A 17,973-nucleotide genomic window follows, 5' to 3' on the forward strand; every position below is an offset into this window, starting at 1 on the left:
GGAAACCTTGCGGTAACGATCCTCCCGTGGCAGCAAGATATCTCCTTTTGTTTATACCTCCCCATGTTATTAGTAGTGACCTTAACAATGGAGTTCATACTGGTTTACCAAGTGGTTTACAAGTTTTTCTTAGGCTTACCCATGGTTGGGTATGATTAGAAGCAAATAAAATATTTTATCCCTATTTTCATCAAAAGGAATGGCTCCCACAGAGCTGCTTCCTTTGCTGAGGTCAAACAGCCAGACTTAATAGAGAGCTTCCAGCTCTGATTCCAGGATCATTTTGAAAAAAAAAAAAGAAACACGGAAGCAGCGCGGGTTTTGCAGCTAGACACTACCACGCTCTAACAATGTGAGTGGGGCAAGTCAGTTAACTTTGCTGAGCCTTAAATCCCCACCGGTAAAATGGGTGTGATTGTCGCCACTCTTCAGTGTCCTTGGAAGGCTTAAATGAGGTCAGAGGTTCTAACATGTACTTTATAACTTGGACTCAGGAGCCAAACTCCCCAGGTATGAGTCCCAGCTCCACCTCTTCACTAGCTGTGTGACCTAGTGTAAGTTACTAAACCTTCCTGAGTCAGTAAGATGGAGATAATAATAGTACCTACCTCACAGGGTCGTTGTGAAGATACAAGAGTTAATGTAACCAAAAGCACTTAGAATAGTGCCTGCCTTTTTGTAATCACTCTGTAAGTGCGTGCTATGATTATGGTAGATTGTGATTATAATTGTTGTTATCTATACATTAAGTGCCTGGCACAAATAGTTGATCAAAAAAGATTAACTTTATTATGATTTCTTTTATATCTCTCTTCAAAGCACTTGAATTTTAAGGAGCCTGAAAGGAAAGTAATAGTATTACAAGTCTGGTTTTTGGTTTAACTAAACAGATGTCAGTGGGGTCCTTTCCAAAATCTTATTCCTTCGGGGATTCAAAATTTAATCTTATACCACAGGACAGAGATTTTTGTAATGCTCCTTAGAGCAAGAGCAAATGCTTGAGCCTCACCGCAGACCTTCAGAATCAGAAGTTCTGGAGATGCAACCCGTAAGTCGCTTTTCTTTTTCTCAGTGCCTAATGACTTTTTTTTAAGACTTGCTTCTTAGAGTAGTTGTAGGTTAACAGCAAAATTGAGAGGAAGGTACAGAGGTTTCCCATACACCCCCTGTACCCACACATGCACACCTCCCCCATTATCAGCATCCCCCACCAGAGGGGTGCACTGTTACAACCGATGAACCCACATGGACATATCATAATCACCCAAGGTCCATAGTTTACATTACGGTTCACTCTTGGTGTTGTACATTCTGTGGGTTTAGACAAATGCATAATTATGTGCATCCATCACAAAGGTATCGTACAGAGTATTTTCCCTGCCCTGAAAATCCTCTGTGCTCCACCTTCCCTCCCCCAGCCCCTGGCAACCACTGATCTTTTCAGTGTCTCTGTAGTTTTGCTTTCAGTCTGTTTTAACAAGTGTCCCAGTGATTCCCAGACTTTCTAAGGTTTGAAAATACCAGATATATCCTCCTGCACCTTTGACCACCCTCTGTTCCTGGGGGTGTAGGAGGGGGGACGTGGTGGGTGGTTAGCAAAGAATTGGGTACTCCATGTTTGACAGATGTTCCAGTCCAAGAAGCCCTAAGTGACTGAATTAAGCAGAAATCCAGGTAGTTCTGGAAGCAGAGTCGGGGTGGGGTGCGGGGAAGGAAAAGCAGTTTGAGAACATGTGAGTCTGTTGATAGGTCTGGAACAGAACGTTTCGGGATGTTGGGTCCTCTGGAAAATGCTGATGTCATGTCTCGTGCCATACTGCCCTGAGTGATGGATAGGAGAAGAGAAATCTCTTGAATTTTTATGTGAGGTTAAAATGAGAAAAATTCATTTCAGCCTTCAGAAGTCAGAGCTATTGGTACAAAAGGTCACTGATGCCAATTGGCATTGCTGAGCTCAGAGCGGGAGTATTAAAATAGCAACTTTTTGTTTTTTAAGCACTGGTTACACTATTTGGGCTTGACTCTCAGTCTTTTGCCATCTTGATGCTCTGGGATCATAAGTAAAAAGGCATGTGTAAAAAAGAAAAACACCAAGACGTTTCTCTTACCTCCTGCAGGGACAGGGGTAGGTAGTTTTCCTCACACTAAGGGTGATGTAATATTTGCAGTGAAGTAAGCAGAGCGATTAAACGATGACTCCATGGGAAAGTGATTGTTACTGCTTGTATAGTGGAGGTGACTGAGCGGTATGAATGATCGTGGCCATTTCAAGGGAAGTTAGCAAGTATTTATTGGGGACCTAGCCATGTGCAAGATGTGGTTTGTTTTGGGTTCAACCTTGGTTGACAAGATTACTGAACCTTGGGAGAGGAAACCAGTCTCGGGGTGGCGGGGGGGGAGGGTGGATTGGTTGTAAGATAAAATTTAGTTTGGTGCCGTATATACTGTGTTTGTGATGATAGAGTAGCATCCAAGTAGGTTTAAAACGTCTGAGAGTCATATGCATAGAGCCAGTATTCGAAGCCATTAGGAATGGATTGATTGTCTGCATAATTAAGGAAATCTAAGGATCAAGGATCAAACTTTTAGGGACACTGCAATTATAACAAATAAAATATGAGAAGTTAGTGAAGACATGCGAGACTATCAGAAAAGGTGGAAGTGGACCCAGTACCATGTTCTATCAAAGAAATCAAGAGTATACATTTTTTCAAGGAGATATGTTTTTTGACGTTAAAAGCAAGAAGAAGTAAAAAAAAAAAAAAAAAAAGGGCATGTGGGAACGTGGAGATGGGTCTTGGATTTGCTAAGTGAAAATGGTAACTCAAAAGGAATATTTTTTTTTATAAAACAGATGATCTTTATTACATTCATTTAAGGCATGGTTTCTCAACCTCAGCACTAATGATATTTGGCGCTCGATAATTCTTTGTTATGAGCTGTCCTGTGTGCTGAAGGATGTTTAGCAGCATACCTGGCCTCTACCCACTAGATGCCAGTAGTAACACCACCACCATCACCAGTTATGACAGCCGAAAAATGTCTCCAGACAATGTCAGATGTCCCTGGTTGAGAACCACTGATTTAAGTATTTATTTATCTCCTGCTGTGTACATGGTACTACATTAAACAGTGCAAGGCATAAAAATATGCCACACTTTCACCCTTAAGAAGAATGCATTCTGATTTTCCTAAATTAAGTTATTCTGCTGTTTCTCCTGTTATGTTGGTTAAAACTATTTATGTGCACATGCACATACACACACACACACACACACACACACACACACACACACATGTTATTCCCCCAAGATAACATTGTCAATTTAATTATGGATTAATATTAGAAAAGTAGTAAATTGGAAATATTGGTGTTCCAATGCTATGTGTTTTATCATAGATCAGTGAAGGAAATTTTGATTATGGACCCATGGCAAAACGAGTAAGCAATTTTCAAATTAAACTTTATATATTCCATTTGCATTTCTCTAATGATGAATGATGTTGAGCATTCTTCCATGTGTTTGTTGGCAATCTGTATATCTTCTTTGGAGCAATGTCTATTTAGGTCTTCTATATCACCTCACACCAGTCAGAATGGCCATCATCAAAAAAATCTACAAACAATGCTGGAGAGGGTGTGGAGAAGAGGGAACCCTCTTGCCCTGTTGGTGGGAATGTAAATTGATACAGCCACTATGGAGAACAGTATGGAGGTTCCTTAAAAAACTAAAAATAGAACTACCATACGACCCAGCAATCCCACCCCTGGGCATATACCCTGAGAAAACCATAATTCAAAAAGAGTCATGTACCACAATGTTCATTGCATCACTATTTACAATAGCCAGGGCATGGACGCAACCTAAGTTGTCCTTCGACAGATGAATGGATAAAGATGTGGCACATATATACAATGGAATATTACTCAGGCATAAAAAGAAACGAAATTGAGTTATTTGTAGTGAGGTGGATGTACCTAGAGTGTGTCATACAGAGTGAAGTAAGTCAGAAAGAGAAAAACAAATACCGTATGCTAACACATATATATGGAATCTAAAAAAAAAAAAAAAAAAGATCATGAAGAACCTAGGGGCAGGACGGGAATAAAGATGCAGACCTACTAGAGAATGGACTTGAGGACATGGGGAGGGGGAAGGGTAAGCTGGGACAAAGTGAGAGAGTGTCATGGACATATATACACTACCAAATGTAAAATAGATAGCTAGTGGGAAGCAGCTGCATAGCCCAGGGAGATCAGCTCGGTGCTTTGTGACCACCTAGAGGGGTGGGATAGGGAGGGTGGGAGGGAGGGAGACGCAAGAGGGAAGAGATATGGGGATATATGTATATGTATAACTGATTCACTTTGTTATAAAGCAGAAACTAACACACCATTGTAAAGCAATTATACTCCAATAAAGATGTTTTAAAAAAATTTTTAAATATTCCAAAGGCTCAAATTATTTTTTGCTCTCTCATTTCTTATGAAGACAAATACTCTTCCTGATCCATAGGTATGTTACAGAACTTCTGATTTTTTTAAAAAATGCAATGGTATCAATTATCCTTTGGTAGAAGTTATAATTCTGTATATTGCAAGTGTTCTACCAAGTTTCTAAGTTCTTAATAAAAGAAAGATGGAGATTTTGGACTGTAATTTGACCTTAGGAATATTTATAGGAAAGATTACCACCAAAATAATTTCATGGCAAGAAGTGTCCTTGATGTTTGGAAAGTACTCTTCATTAAAAGAAGCAGCCTGTCATCTTTCCCAACCTAGCTTCCTCTTTGCTTAGGAACAAGAAAGGAAATCTAACCTCACTCTCCTGTTTTTGCTGCTTGTGACATTGAACAAGGCCCCAACTACTGAGGCTAACGCTGAAATCCTTGTTGTCCCTGCAGACTGCATCATCTGCCATCAAAGGTGCTATTCAGCTGGGAATAGGATACACAGTGGGTAATCTCACCTCCAAGCCAGATAGAGATGTTCTCATGCAAGACTTTTATGTGGTGGAAAGTGTGTTCCTACCCAGGTAAGAACGTTGTTACTTGTGATGATTTCCATGCTAAGGAACCTTCGTTGTGACATCCCCATATTGAAGACTTTTCTAGCAGTACACGACTTTGTTATCCATGCATGTGTACATCATGTACTGATGTTCATGTTAGACCTTTGGCTTGCCCAAAAGCAATCCAAATGATTATTACTTTCGGTTGCCTCAGGTGTCTTGCATTTGTATATGGTGATGGTAAATAAGGTTCATCCTTTGGGCCAGTTGTAATTAATTAGTTGTGATAATGCCTAGAAGACCCTATGGAGAAGGACTCTGAGATTCAGTGGGAAAGAGTACAGTAATCACAGAGTAATGTCTGCATAGGTTTAGAAAAAGAGGGCACCCAAGACGCAGCAGCTGGTGCCAAGTTTTTGCTAGCCCTAATTTAAAAGATGAGTTGGGGGATGCACATTTGGGCCTCCTATCTGAGTACACTCATGTATCTCCTCTTTTAACTTAACTTTCCTCCAGAAAACTTATGAGGATCCCCCTACTTTGATGCCATATTTGCAAAAACACCCAAGTTACCCATACATATCACCTCTAACTTTATTATACTGGGCGGGGGGAAATCAATTAAACTAATAAGTCTGAGATGGATGGTAGGGATGGTTGCACAACAATACAAATGGACATAATGCCACATAACTATGCATTTTAAAACGGTTAAGATGGTAAGCTTTATATTATACATGCTTTACCCAAATAAATAAATAAATAAATAATTTAAAAGTCTAATACTAGCTTAACATAGGAAGAGAACTACTCGTTATTAAATCGGAAATGTCGCTACTACAGACAGGACTTTTCAAAAAAATAAAATTAAAGATATTTAATTTGGGGGCTTGGGGGCAATTATATTTTCTTTGGGGCTATGAGGATTGACTTGTCATTTATTTTAAAATAACTGTTTCTCTCCAAAATAAGACAATTTTATTATCAATTATTATTTGGCTTGAGTGAGAATGGTTGGACTGACACTTTTCCTCTCAGTGTTCTCATTGCCTTATTTTTTTAAAAAAAACCTTCAGGGAAATGGTACTTACATTTATTTTTATGTCCAGGTGTCAACTGCCTAGAAATAAAACCTTTAGGTGAGGGTGTCCATGTAGTCACAACAGAGCCCATAGATAAAGGAAAGTCGGCTATGAACCCAGACAGCTTCATTTTGCTTTAAATGCTCTGGGCTGAACAACAAAGGTGGTCTATGCAAGTTTTAAAGTGTGCTTCTCTAGGTTTCCCTAGCAGCCACAAGAACTAGTTTCCATGCAGAAAACGGACAACCCCAAGGCCTAAGATAGAATCCTGTCTGCCCATGACACTGCTCTTCTTTCTATAGCTGGAAAGTGTCTGTTGTATTTGTTTTTAACAATCTATCATTCCAAAAAAGTAGGTATTAACCATTTTTTCTCTTTAAAGTCAGGAGGTTATGAGTTTATCTTAATCTTTTGGTATGTTCTGTTAGGCTCAAATTCCTGTAAATCAGGCTCAAATTCCTGTAAATGTGTTTCCAGAATATTCTAATTCTCATGGTCTTCTAGGGCCTCTACCCAAATATTCCAACCTTATTTTTTTCTTCCACTGCAAAGAACAAGAGGAGCGGAGGCCTTTTGTAAGAGGCTGGCTGGCGGTGAGTTCAGGACGCTGGAGCAGTTACAGCTCAGGATGGGTGTACAAAGAAGGGCAGGTTGCTCCATCCTGGCTGATCTTTTCTGCTCATAGTGTCCAATCAACAGAGCCAACCATGGATGGGAACCGCAGGAAGCCATGGCCCAAGCATACGGTCCCCAGGCCGGCAGCATCAGCACCATCTGGAACTTGTTAGAAATGCAGATTCTTAGGCTCCCCCCCAGATCAACAAAATCAGAAACTCTGGGTCTGGGACCCAGGAACCTGTTTTAACATTTGCTCCAGGTGATTCTAAGCACATAAATGTTTGAGAACCACCGAGCTAGCACATTGCTTCCCATTTTAGAGTGACAGTTGTTCTAGTTGATACCAAGTTTTGTTCTTGGAGCTCATAAAACCCTAAATGATTTTTAAATTAATATCTTAAATATCAAAATTACATCTGTTTAGCAACTGAATTATACATGATACTGTATGAGATATGTACAACAAGGAGCACATAACTGAGGTCTTCATAGGCACTTTTAGGCCCTTTGAGTGCCTTGATTCCTTTTGTTCACTGACAATTTATCATAAGCATACTGCATCATTATGATTAAGACAAGAATGAGATTTTTTTTCACCTTTTTATTCAGGAGTAAGAAACCAAAGTTGGACCTGGCTGGATTCTGTATCTTTGACCTTAACTCTATATTCCAGGATAGCAACAGCAGCCGCTGAATGGCACACATGTTACTGGTGAGGGGAGCACCCAGCTAACTGACCCTATTTAGAGGAGTCCATTGTCACATATATAGCTTTTAAATGTCAATATGACATTAAACGTTTGATTCAGGCAAAAATTTCTTTCAGCAGATACTGTATTGTTTGTTTAAAGAACATCTGTGCTCCAGATGCATTTATATGAAACAGAAGAAACTTACATGGGGTCTTGTCTCAGTTTCCTCATCTGGGCTCAGTTTCTTCATTGGTTTAGCAAAGGAATTGGACCCAGTATTTCTCAATGGAGGTGCTATTGGCTTTTTTTGGATGAGGTAATTCTTTGTGCAAGACTGCACATTTGTCAACCCCAGGCCATGCCAGTAACTGTAGCAATCAAAATGCCCCCCAAAGTGATGGATAAATTCAGTATCTTGATCATGGTGGTGGTTTCACTGGTATATGCATATGTGAAGATTAATAAACTTTATACTCTATTGTATGTCATTTATAACTCAGTAAAGGGGCCAAATAATGCTCCTTCCCTACCTGCCCATATGCCTGTGGATGAGTAGAGAAAGGTGGGCAGGACTGGCCCTTGTTGAAGCAGCTGAAACATTCTGAAGTCTCTGGTGGCTCTAAAATTCAGTGCATTTATCTGGGTCATAGAACTAATTGATTAGGGTGACTTGAGATGTTTTAATTTACCACTGCTAGGAAACTGCTGGTTCTGTTTCCCTTAGCAACAAAGTGCATTGTGTTATTTTTTATTTCTTTATTTTAAAGTGGCTCAAAGTTATTTTCAGATATTATGTATTTGCACTACAGATTATTTCATTTTGTAGATGGAGAAAGCTCTGGATCTGTTTAAGATTTGAAGGATGATATAATACCCTTTTCAACTATTTGGTTCCATGATCTTCCAAGATCACAAAGTAGATGAGTAAGAGAACCATGGTCATATCTTAATCTTTTGACCCCAAATTCTGTGCCATGATCAGAAACTCAGGGTTTCAGATCAATGTTTCCGTGTAAATGGAATTAGGAAGAAAGAGGATGTTTTATAATGTTTCTACCATGTAAACCTGAACCTGAACTGGCAACAGGAGGCAAAGTTTATGTGCCAACTATGGACCAAGCATAGTTTTATTAATAATATTTATATAATATACATTATTCAATTATTGTTATTACTTTCATCTTTACCATCAAAAAAGCCATTTTATATATGAAGTAACTAAGACCCTGAGATGTTAAGTGGCTTAACCCAAAGTGATAAACCAATAAATGGTAAAGCCAGGATTTGAACTCCGGGGTGGCTGGCTCCAAAGTTTTGTTTCTCCTGACACTATGGTGATAAGGCACAGGAACAGTATTTCTGCATTTTTGAATCAAAAAAAAAAATCTAGAATTATGAAACTAAATCTACCTGTCTGGCCCCTTGACAACCAGCTTGAATCCATCCCTCTACTCCCCTGCAGGAGGCACCATCACTGCCTTCTCTGGAAAGCTGGCAATAAAAGTTTATATATCTTTCCATATTCAAGAAAAATTATCTAACCAAAGAATTTGTAAAGCTCTCCTGAATTTTCATCTCCTCACTTATGAAATGGAGTTTAGCTTGATGTGAGGACCATTGCAAAGCACAGACTGCCCTTAGATTGATGGATGCTCTCTGGGATTTATTTGAATCTCCAGGGAATACCCTCAAAGAGAGGAGAGAATTCCACAGAACTACTGTAAGGGCGAAACATTATTCTAAATGACAAGCAAACATATATGTCAAAGGTGCATATAAGTGTTGCCAGATATCAGTGCTAGACGTTATGGTTTTGACAGACTAGCCAACCACCTGCATTTCAAGTTTCACTGTCATAAACTCATCCAAGAATCTATCTGTACCAGGGGTCAGCACACTACAGCTCAAGAGAAAAAGCTGGCCCCCTGCCTCTTTTTTTAAATAAAGTTTACTTGTAACACAGCCTCATCCAGTGGTAACACAGCCTCGCCCATTCACTTACATATTGTCTATGGCTCCTCTTGCACTACGACAGCACAGTTGAGTAGTTGCAACAAGACTCTAAAAAGATTGCCAACCCCTGATCTATACAGACATTCCATACCAGGTTTTATATAGATGTGGATAGAACACAAAGCTGCCAGAATATTTTTCTCAGGATTAAATGAGAGGTGTGACTGTCACTGGACAAGCCAATAACACAAGGTCCCTTCAAGTCAAAACTTTAAAAATATTTGTTCAACATTTATGTAGCGGGGATGGGGAAAAATTATTTTCTGTCAATAAAAATTATATACCTCTTCCTTTAACTCAAAAATGAAAGATTTATTGCATGCACTGAATATTACATAACATTTTAACTTATTTGAAATTGCCTTGAAAACGTAATTTCCCAGTGTGGTAATAACTACTTGAGAAGTTTAACATTTAGATAATGAACAACGATATCACATGTTCCCAGTAAATGACACCCCAGAATGCATTCTTTGGTTTTGGAATTTAAGCTGTCTTCAGCTACTGACTTTTAAAGACTGGATGTCAGCTGGTTCGCCTCAAAGGATGGTGCAGCCTCGTGTTTCGCAAGGCGGCTCAGGGGTACCCATCACAGACATGCTCAGCAGAAGGAGGTTGGCACCAGCAGGGGGGTATGTCTATTATTTTCTCATGTTTGTTTTGTTTTTCCATTCAAGAGCACTGTCTAATCTGGCAACAGAGAGGACCAATTTCTGTTTCACAGGTTAAATAGTCATATGTGAAAACTGAGCGATCTCTACCTTGCCTGAGTTGGCAGAGGCAATTAATAATGCTTAAAGTTGCTTCTTCATACCCTGACTTACAAAGGTCTACTCTGAAGACTGGCTGCCACCACTAGTTTGTTACTGAACTGTAGTGTCACTTGTCCAATTGTATTGCACTTAAGTTTTCTTTGTCTCAGTATCACCATCTGTACATTAGGACAAAGGACCCTTCACTTATCCTGCCTCATGGGAGGTGTGGTCATGTTTGCTGTGATGGTTAAATTTATGTGTCAACTTGACTGGCTAAGAGATACCCAGTTAGCTGATAAGACATTATTTCTGGGTGTGTCTGTGAGGATGTTTCTAGAAGAAATTAACATTTGAATCAATAGACTGAGTAAAGAAAATCACCTCACCAGTTTGGGTGGGCATCATCCAATTTGCTGAGGGCCTGAATAGAACAAAGAGGTGGGAAAAGGGCTAATTCACTCCCTGCTTGAGCTGGGACATCCCTCTTCTCTTGCCCTGGGATGTCAGCATTCCTGGTTCTTGGGTCTTCAGACTTGGACCAGACCTTATACCATTGGCTTTCCTGGTTCTCAGACATTCGGCTTTGGACTGGAATTACACCACCAGCTCTCCTGGGCCCCCAGCTTGCATATGGCAGATCATGGGACTTTTCAGCCTCCATAATCGCATGAGCCAATCCCTCATGATAAATCTGTCACCTAGGAGTTGCTGACCCACTTGTTTTGCCAGGAGGCCACAAACCCACTAACTGTCGGTTTCAGTTTGAAACCAAGGAAGCTCACCATATATAAAATGCTGCCTCTAAAACCTCAAAACTCTGGGCCTCAGGTCCAAAACTGGACCCCTTAAGGGTCCTGGAGATGCTTAATCAGTTTCACCCCGTTGCTTAGCACCAAATCTCTCCACCCAGTGCCGCCAAAAATAGCGCTTGGTTATCAGGCTCTAAAATCACATACACAAAGCTGGGTGTTCAGGGTACATACAGATGAGAACCCCAGCGTGGCTAATCGGACTCAGCCTACCTGAGGCCCTCCTGGGGAAGTAGTTGGGGTATTTGGGCAGGTTGTACCTGAAGCCTCTAACTGCATCCTGAAAAGGAAGACTAACTGAGGAACATTAAATTGAAGTTAAAGCAAAGCTGACTGCTTGTGACTTTTCCACTGCCCTGATGTGGATCTAATCTCCCCTCTTGTTTGTTCCTGACTAGCTTCAGTCAGTACTTTCCCTCCCTGGACTTTGATTTCCTTATCTGCTAAATGGGAAATTCCAGATGGTGGCTAATTCTTCCTCAAGCTTCAGTGTTGTATAATCCGAAACATTTATTGCCATTAAGAAATAACGTACTTTTGGACTTAAGATGAACACTAACTTTATTTTTTTTATTTTTATTTTTTTCGAACACTAACTTTAAATTAAATTTAGTTAAATTAAAAATTGAACACTCCTCTGAAGAGTGAATATCAAAATGCCAGAGCTGATCCATAATCAAGCTTTGCTTCCTGGTGAAATAAGGGAGAAAAGGACAAGATAGAGAAAAGTACAGTTTTTTAGTCGAAGTTTCTTCCTCCTTCGGTGGAGTTAACAAAAACCTTTTCTTTAATAATTTGATAGGACAGTACTGTGTGTTGGCTTACTTGTTTAGGTTCTTACTCGGCAAAAGCAAGTTGGAAATCCCATGTCGGCCTCCAGATTTTTATTGTTGAAATTTTACCAGCTCTTGGGATCCAAACATGTCAGACCCCTGGTGAAAACCTCACAGCTGAAATTTCCAAAGGCTCCATTTTATGCCAAGACAGGAAAGTGGAGGTTTTTTTTCCCCAATCACTACATAAATGGATTGAAGAAACATAAGTCTTAAATGGTGAAGAAGTCTGCTCTCCAGCAGAGTCCGTTTTTGCTGAGCAAGTCTAGGTGCCGGACAGTCTCCTGATGGCTACTGCCCAGGCTCTGGCAAGGAAAGCCTGCAGGAGTCTTTGGTGGACCTCTTCCACTGGCCAGCAGACTAATGCTGATTGCGGTTGTGTTACTGCCTTGGCTTAGCCTTTCGTGCACGTGCAGAGGAACCTCTGTGTTGGGCGTCAGTGGACCAGCACCCACACTGGTAGCCGGTATAGGTCTGCCAGTGCCCAACCTCAGAAAAGCAGGTTAGCGTCTGCTGGTTGATCCTCACTGCACCCACTGTTTGGTGTTGCTCTTGTGCCCTGTACCTCCTGGCAAACTCCAGCTGGAGCCAACAGCCCATTAATTTGCATTTCCTTCAGTAGAACTTCATTCATGCCGAGTTGGTATTTGTTACTCACTGGCGCATCTTAATAAGCAGAAGCAAACCCTTCTGCTATGTGGTACCCAGTGTGCAGAGCTTTGTTTTGGGGTTATGGCTTTTACCCCTAACTTAAAAAAAATTTTTAATGTTGTAAATGGTAATATGTAGAAGCGTTAACCCTCATGATGCTTTTAGAAGAAATACTGTGAAAAGTGTCCCTTTCATCCCTGTGCCTTTATTACCTGTCTAACTCTAGTGATCACTGTTACTTGGGGTCTGTATATCCTTCAAGGATTTTTTGTGCAGATACATGCCAAAGATATATTTTTTGTTTTTGTATACAAATGGTGGCATGTCATACACAGTGTTCTGCATCAAGCTTCTTTCACTTAATCTGTCTCAGATCTCACCACGTCAGTACGTAAGCCTCCTCGTTCTTTTTTAATAGCTGCATTATATTCCAGTGTGTGGCTGAACCATAATTAAGTTGACTGGTTCCCTTCTGAGAGACATCTAAGTTTCTTCCAATCCTTTGTCCTTACAAACAGTGCTATAATGAATAACCAGGTACAAACATGTCATTTTGTACAAACAGTAGCTTATCTGTACTGTAAATTATAGCCATGCATTTGCTGAATCAAGAGTTATGTACATTTGTCATTTTGACAGGGGTTGTGAAAATGTCCTCCAAAGGAAAAGTATCAATTTACTTTCCCACTAATAGTGTCTCAGGGTGCCAGTCTCCCTTGAGCTATATCCAAGTTTTAAATTTTTACCCATCTGAGAGAGAAAATGATATCTCGGTGACAGTTAATTTGCATTTATTCTATTATAAATGAGGTTGAACATCTTTTCATATGCGTAAGTCATTTATACTTCCATTTCTGTGAAGTGCCTAATTATACCCTTGGCTATTTTTTTTTACATATATAACTTTTGGGTCTTTTTCTTTGCTGTATTTTGGAGCTCTTTGTATTGGGGGATTAGCTCTTTGTGATATGAGTTGCAAATATTTTCTCATTTTGTCACTTTCTTTTTCCCTTTTTTTTTTTCTTTTTAAGCCAGTTAGTCACTTCATTCTCCACGTGACGTGTCCAACCCTGGGCTGTCTCCCGTCACCACACAGCCTTAATCATCCAGACGCACTGAGGGCTCCCCACTTGCCAGGTGCATGGCCTTTCACGTTTCCATCCACTTTGCCATGTTATTTCTAGAGGCTTAGTACCAGGCCTCAGAGAGCACAGCTTGTAAATGGCAGAGGTGGAACCGGAACCCAGGTCTCCCTGGACTACAGGAAGTTAGGAGCATCTTAACTCCCATACAGGGTGTCCAGTATGATTTGACAGAATGCAAAGTCTTAATGTGTGTCAAAGGAAAGCAGAATTCATAAGCTAAAACATACTATGAGAAAAAAAGTGGCGATGTCTTATGATCCACTATTAGGGAATGTTCCTCTCCATTCAGGCAAATGGAGAGGTTCAAGATTGTATAACCTCAGCAGTTAATTATTAATATACGTTAATTATGCTGTGAAGAAATTGCCACTTTCTATAATGCCTGTGTTAAGTATTATCCCTGCCCCCTTTTCATCATCTCCATTTATACAAATACAATTTATTGATGACCCCATACAGGCAAGCCTGTCTCACAGTTGACCCATACCATTCTCTGTATCTTAATGTGGCCCAAAGCTAGCTAGATTCAGTTTTGTTTTTTTTTTTCTCATTTTTAGTGATGCAGTGGCTTTTAATACGAGCTGTGTCAGGGTGGATACCTAAAGAAACGAATGTTCCCTTTCTCTAACCAGAGATGTTCTGTGTGTGTGTGTGTGTGTGTGTGCGTGCGCGTGCATGCACACGTGTCTGCCTGTCTCATCGCCAAGGAAACCTAACACTATCCTTTTTACACCATTGCTGAATAAACCACAGTAGTCAGGGAGATATGAATCAAAGGAAAACTATTGTAATTAATACTTGCTTCAGGGAAAGGTGAACAACTCAAGAAGCTCAGAGTAACCAAAAATGAAAATGATAATAAAAAATACTGTATCCTCTCTAATAAAATCTTGGGCCCCCCAACTGCATGGAAATAAATCATTTAAAGAATAATTCCATGTAAGTGGAACGGGTGTTTTATTTTACTCTTGAATGTTGAAGGTGATCTGCTGTAATGGAATGAATTGCTTTGCATGAGATTGAAAGGAGAAAACAGAGTGGAACAAATTAAAAAATTGGCAACACTCTTAACCCACTGAAAATAGCCTGCTTCAGAACCCAAGGCATTGTGATTATTTTTACTTGCTTGCAACAGTGAAGAAGGATGTCAGAGGTCATTTTGAACCTCTGCTTTTACCTCTTATGTCTACATAGCGCATGTTTTCAAGTTATATTCATATAAGTTCCAAAATCATTCCTTTTGGCAATCCTATAAGAGCTGTAACTGAGTGCATGTCTCCTCATAAATCCCAAAATATGGAATGAGGAAATGTTTGAATACCATACCTGGGTGTCTTACAAGCATTATGAATATTCAGCTGTACTTACTTAGGGCAACAATAGCCATTTAAATGAGCAGGTGATATGGGGGCTCTTCCATACATGAGCTCTTCTCTCCTCTGTTCCTGTGTCACTCCCCTCCTGTGCGTGCCTTGTTGCTGCCTGAGTGCAGTCCTGGCCTTTCCAGATAAGATTTATTATAAGAGGATGGCCCCTAACAACACAAGCCAACTACTTCCTCTGGAACTCACCAAAAGGAACAGTCATCTGTAACCATGCAGGGGAAAACCTGGCCGCACTGGGTACATCGAACAGATCAAGGATGATCTTTAACTATGGTGATTTTGACTTTATATGTTGACTTTTGAACCTAAGCTTCAGCTAAGAATCAACTTTACTGAATTAGCATTATCTTGAAAACTCATTTTTTCACTCAAAAAATACTTATCGTCTACCGTGTGTTAGGTGCTGATACAAAATTCTGACTGACCTCAGCAAACTTAAATTGTAGTAGATTCCAAGTGCTTGTTGTGTGCTAAAAGCCTTTTTATTTGCACAGTTGATTTGTGTAACATCCATGAAAATCAGCCTTCAGTGTCCCATGTAGAATGTGGTAAAAAGAGATCCTGAACCTCTACATAAAAGTATATTATTCTACTGCATTGTTCTAATTTCTTACAATGAAGGATTAGGTGACTTTTCTGATGTCATGTGAAATATATGTAGTCAAAGAATAAAATGAATGGTAAACATCATAAACATCAAAATTCAGGGTAGTGGCTGCCTCTGAGGAGAAGGACGGGTATATGATCAGTAAAAAGAACAGAAGGCAATTCAACTATATGAATAATATTCTTAAGCAGCATTTTAGGTTCATGAGTATTCACTGATTTCTTTATACCTTTTATATATCATAAATTTTGCACAAAAATTTTCAAAGGTGAACCCAGAAGAGGGGAAAAAAAGATAATGATATATATGGGAATGGAAATCAGGTTTTAAAATCCGTAAAATATCTAAGGTCTTTTTCCTGTAACTACGGATGTAAGAAAGAGTTCAGATTCAGGACCCATCTATTTCCACTGTGATGGTTCTCTGTGTTGGTGAGATATTTTCTAAATTATTTTACTTATTCCTAGTTTAAAATGTTTATCCAACATTCAAAATTCATGGCCAAAAAAATGCATTTTTGACATTGCTCCAAACACTAAGCCCTGGATCTTATACCTAAAGCATTACAACAGTGGTTTCATTGGGGAAAATGGAGAGATTTTCCCAGGAAGGAGGCAGAGGGGGATGGTGAATTTTCAGGCTAAAGACACACTGTGATTGGCAAGGGATGCCTGCTTGGAGTGGCCCTTGCTGCGTTAGCATCTGTTTTTACCTGATGCCCACTGGCCTTTGTGACATGAGCTTAGAGAGACCCAGTATCAAGGGATGTTTTCCTAGAGGGGAAATTGGCACAGGACTAATAGAGCTAGAATTTGAAGTCAAAATTGTCTTTGCTGATGTTCCTTCTCTCTCTCTCTTTCTTTTTTTTTCTTTTTAACATTTTAACTGCAGTGAAGGGAGCAATCTGACCCCAGCACATCACTACCCAGACTTCAGATTTAAGACATATGCTCCACTAGCATTCCGATATTTCAGAGAACTTTTTGGTATCAAGCCTGATGATTACTTGGTAAGAACCTATCATTTTCCTTCCTTCTCCAGAAATGTGTGACGTCAACATTTTTCTCATAGCAACAGTGACAAGTGGCTTGTGTCTCTTATTTTACAAAGCTCTGGAGCATAGTAAAAGTTTCAAGTTTCATAAGGATTATAAATTTAGCTTCAGGAAATGTAGTTTGACTCTGCAGCTTTTACCTGATAGCTACAAAATCTGCTATGGTAATTGAGATTTAAATAAGTGGGGTATCGGTTGCTACTTCAGATAATTATTCTAACAGATATATTATAATTAGTTATAAACACTCCTGTGAATTTTGCTGATTGGATTCTGTATGAAAGCCTTCCTATTTTAATTGACTTATTCATACCATTCGTCTCAAACCTGCCTTGGCCCACAGCCATTTTCACCTTGACCTACAATTTGAATATGATTTTAAAGCAGCTGGATAGTTTTATTCTCAACAGCTCTTCATGCCGGCTCTTTCTAAAGGTGTTTTTGTTTGGTGCCAGAACATGTATTATCCTTAGGGCTGTCTCTTCTCCCTGTCTGCCTCCTTGCACACAGTGGGTACAAACACAGCTGCCTTATTGTGAGAATGTCTGATGTGACCTCAGAGTTTTACCTTTTTCCTGTTCAAGAAGCCAGGAGCTTTCTTTCTGTTTCAAGAGAAAAAATGGTTTATCTCATAATTTGATCACTGTTAACACCCTGGGGCTCTTGAAAATTGGTTTTCAAGAAGCTTTAGGAAGGATACCATCAAATAGTTATTGTTCATCCCATTCTGAACGATCTTAATAAGACTTGAGCCAGATCCTAGAATAATCCTTTGCAGAGGAAGTACAGCAACATGTGTTACTTGTTAACAGAGAGTTTTTAAACTGTATCTTATAATTTGGGTAAGGTATAAATGGTTAAATTCAGAGCTGATTCTGTTCTGGGCTGATGAAAACCCACGAATTTAGCTGGGCCCTAAGAAAATAACATGACTTCTGCCTGATGAATGAGAGAATACTGGTTCCTCAAGGCACATTAATAAGTCTTCACAGAGCGTGAGAACTGAGTAGAAAGTCCTCGGGCACTCTGCTGCCCTTAAATGTGCACTCATACAACTCAACATCAAAAATAAATAAATAAACAACCCAATTAAGAAATGGGCAGAGGATCTGAATAGACATTTTTCCAAAAAAGACATACAGATGGCCAACAGGCACATGAAAAGATGCTCAGTATCACTAATCATCAGAGAGATGCAAATCAAAACCACAGTGAGCTATCACCTCACACCTGTCAGAATGGCTATGTTGCTCTCTGCCTCACCACACCCCTTTGATGGAGAGACTAGGTGCCTCTACCCAGCATTACCAACCCTGC

General features: G+C 39.7%; 1 protein-coding gene across 2 annotated transcripts in view; it reads left to right on the forward strand.

Annotated features, from left to right (window-relative positions):
- PIP5K1B (phosphatidylinositol-4-phosphate 5-kinase type 1 beta) overlaps window positions 1-17,973 on the forward strand; it is a 341,484-nt gene that overhangs the window by 168,824 nt on the left and 154,687 nt on the right. The window contains exons 4-6 of one of the 2 annotated variants that reach the window (XM_036856083.1): window positions 3,401-3,442; window positions 4,906-5,036; window positions 16,494-16,611. In XM_036856083.1, coding sequence (XP_036711978.1) covers window positions 3,401-3,442; window positions 4,906-5,036; window positions 16,494-16,611 — 291 coding nt within the window. The remainder of the gene's footprint in view (window positions 1-3,400; window positions 3,443-4,905; window positions 5,037-16,493; window positions 16,612-17,973) is intronic. The other variant, XM_036856085.1, reaches the window with a different exon arrangement.

Source organism: Balaenoptera musculus, chromosome 6, assembly GCF_009873245.2.
Source record: "Balaenoptera musculus isolate JJ_BM4_2016_0621 chromosome 6, mBalMus1.pri.v3, whole genome shotgun sequence".
Classification (NCBI taxonomy): Eukaryota; Metazoa; Chordata; class Mammalia; order Artiodactyla; family Balaenopteridae; genus Balaenoptera; species Balaenoptera musculus.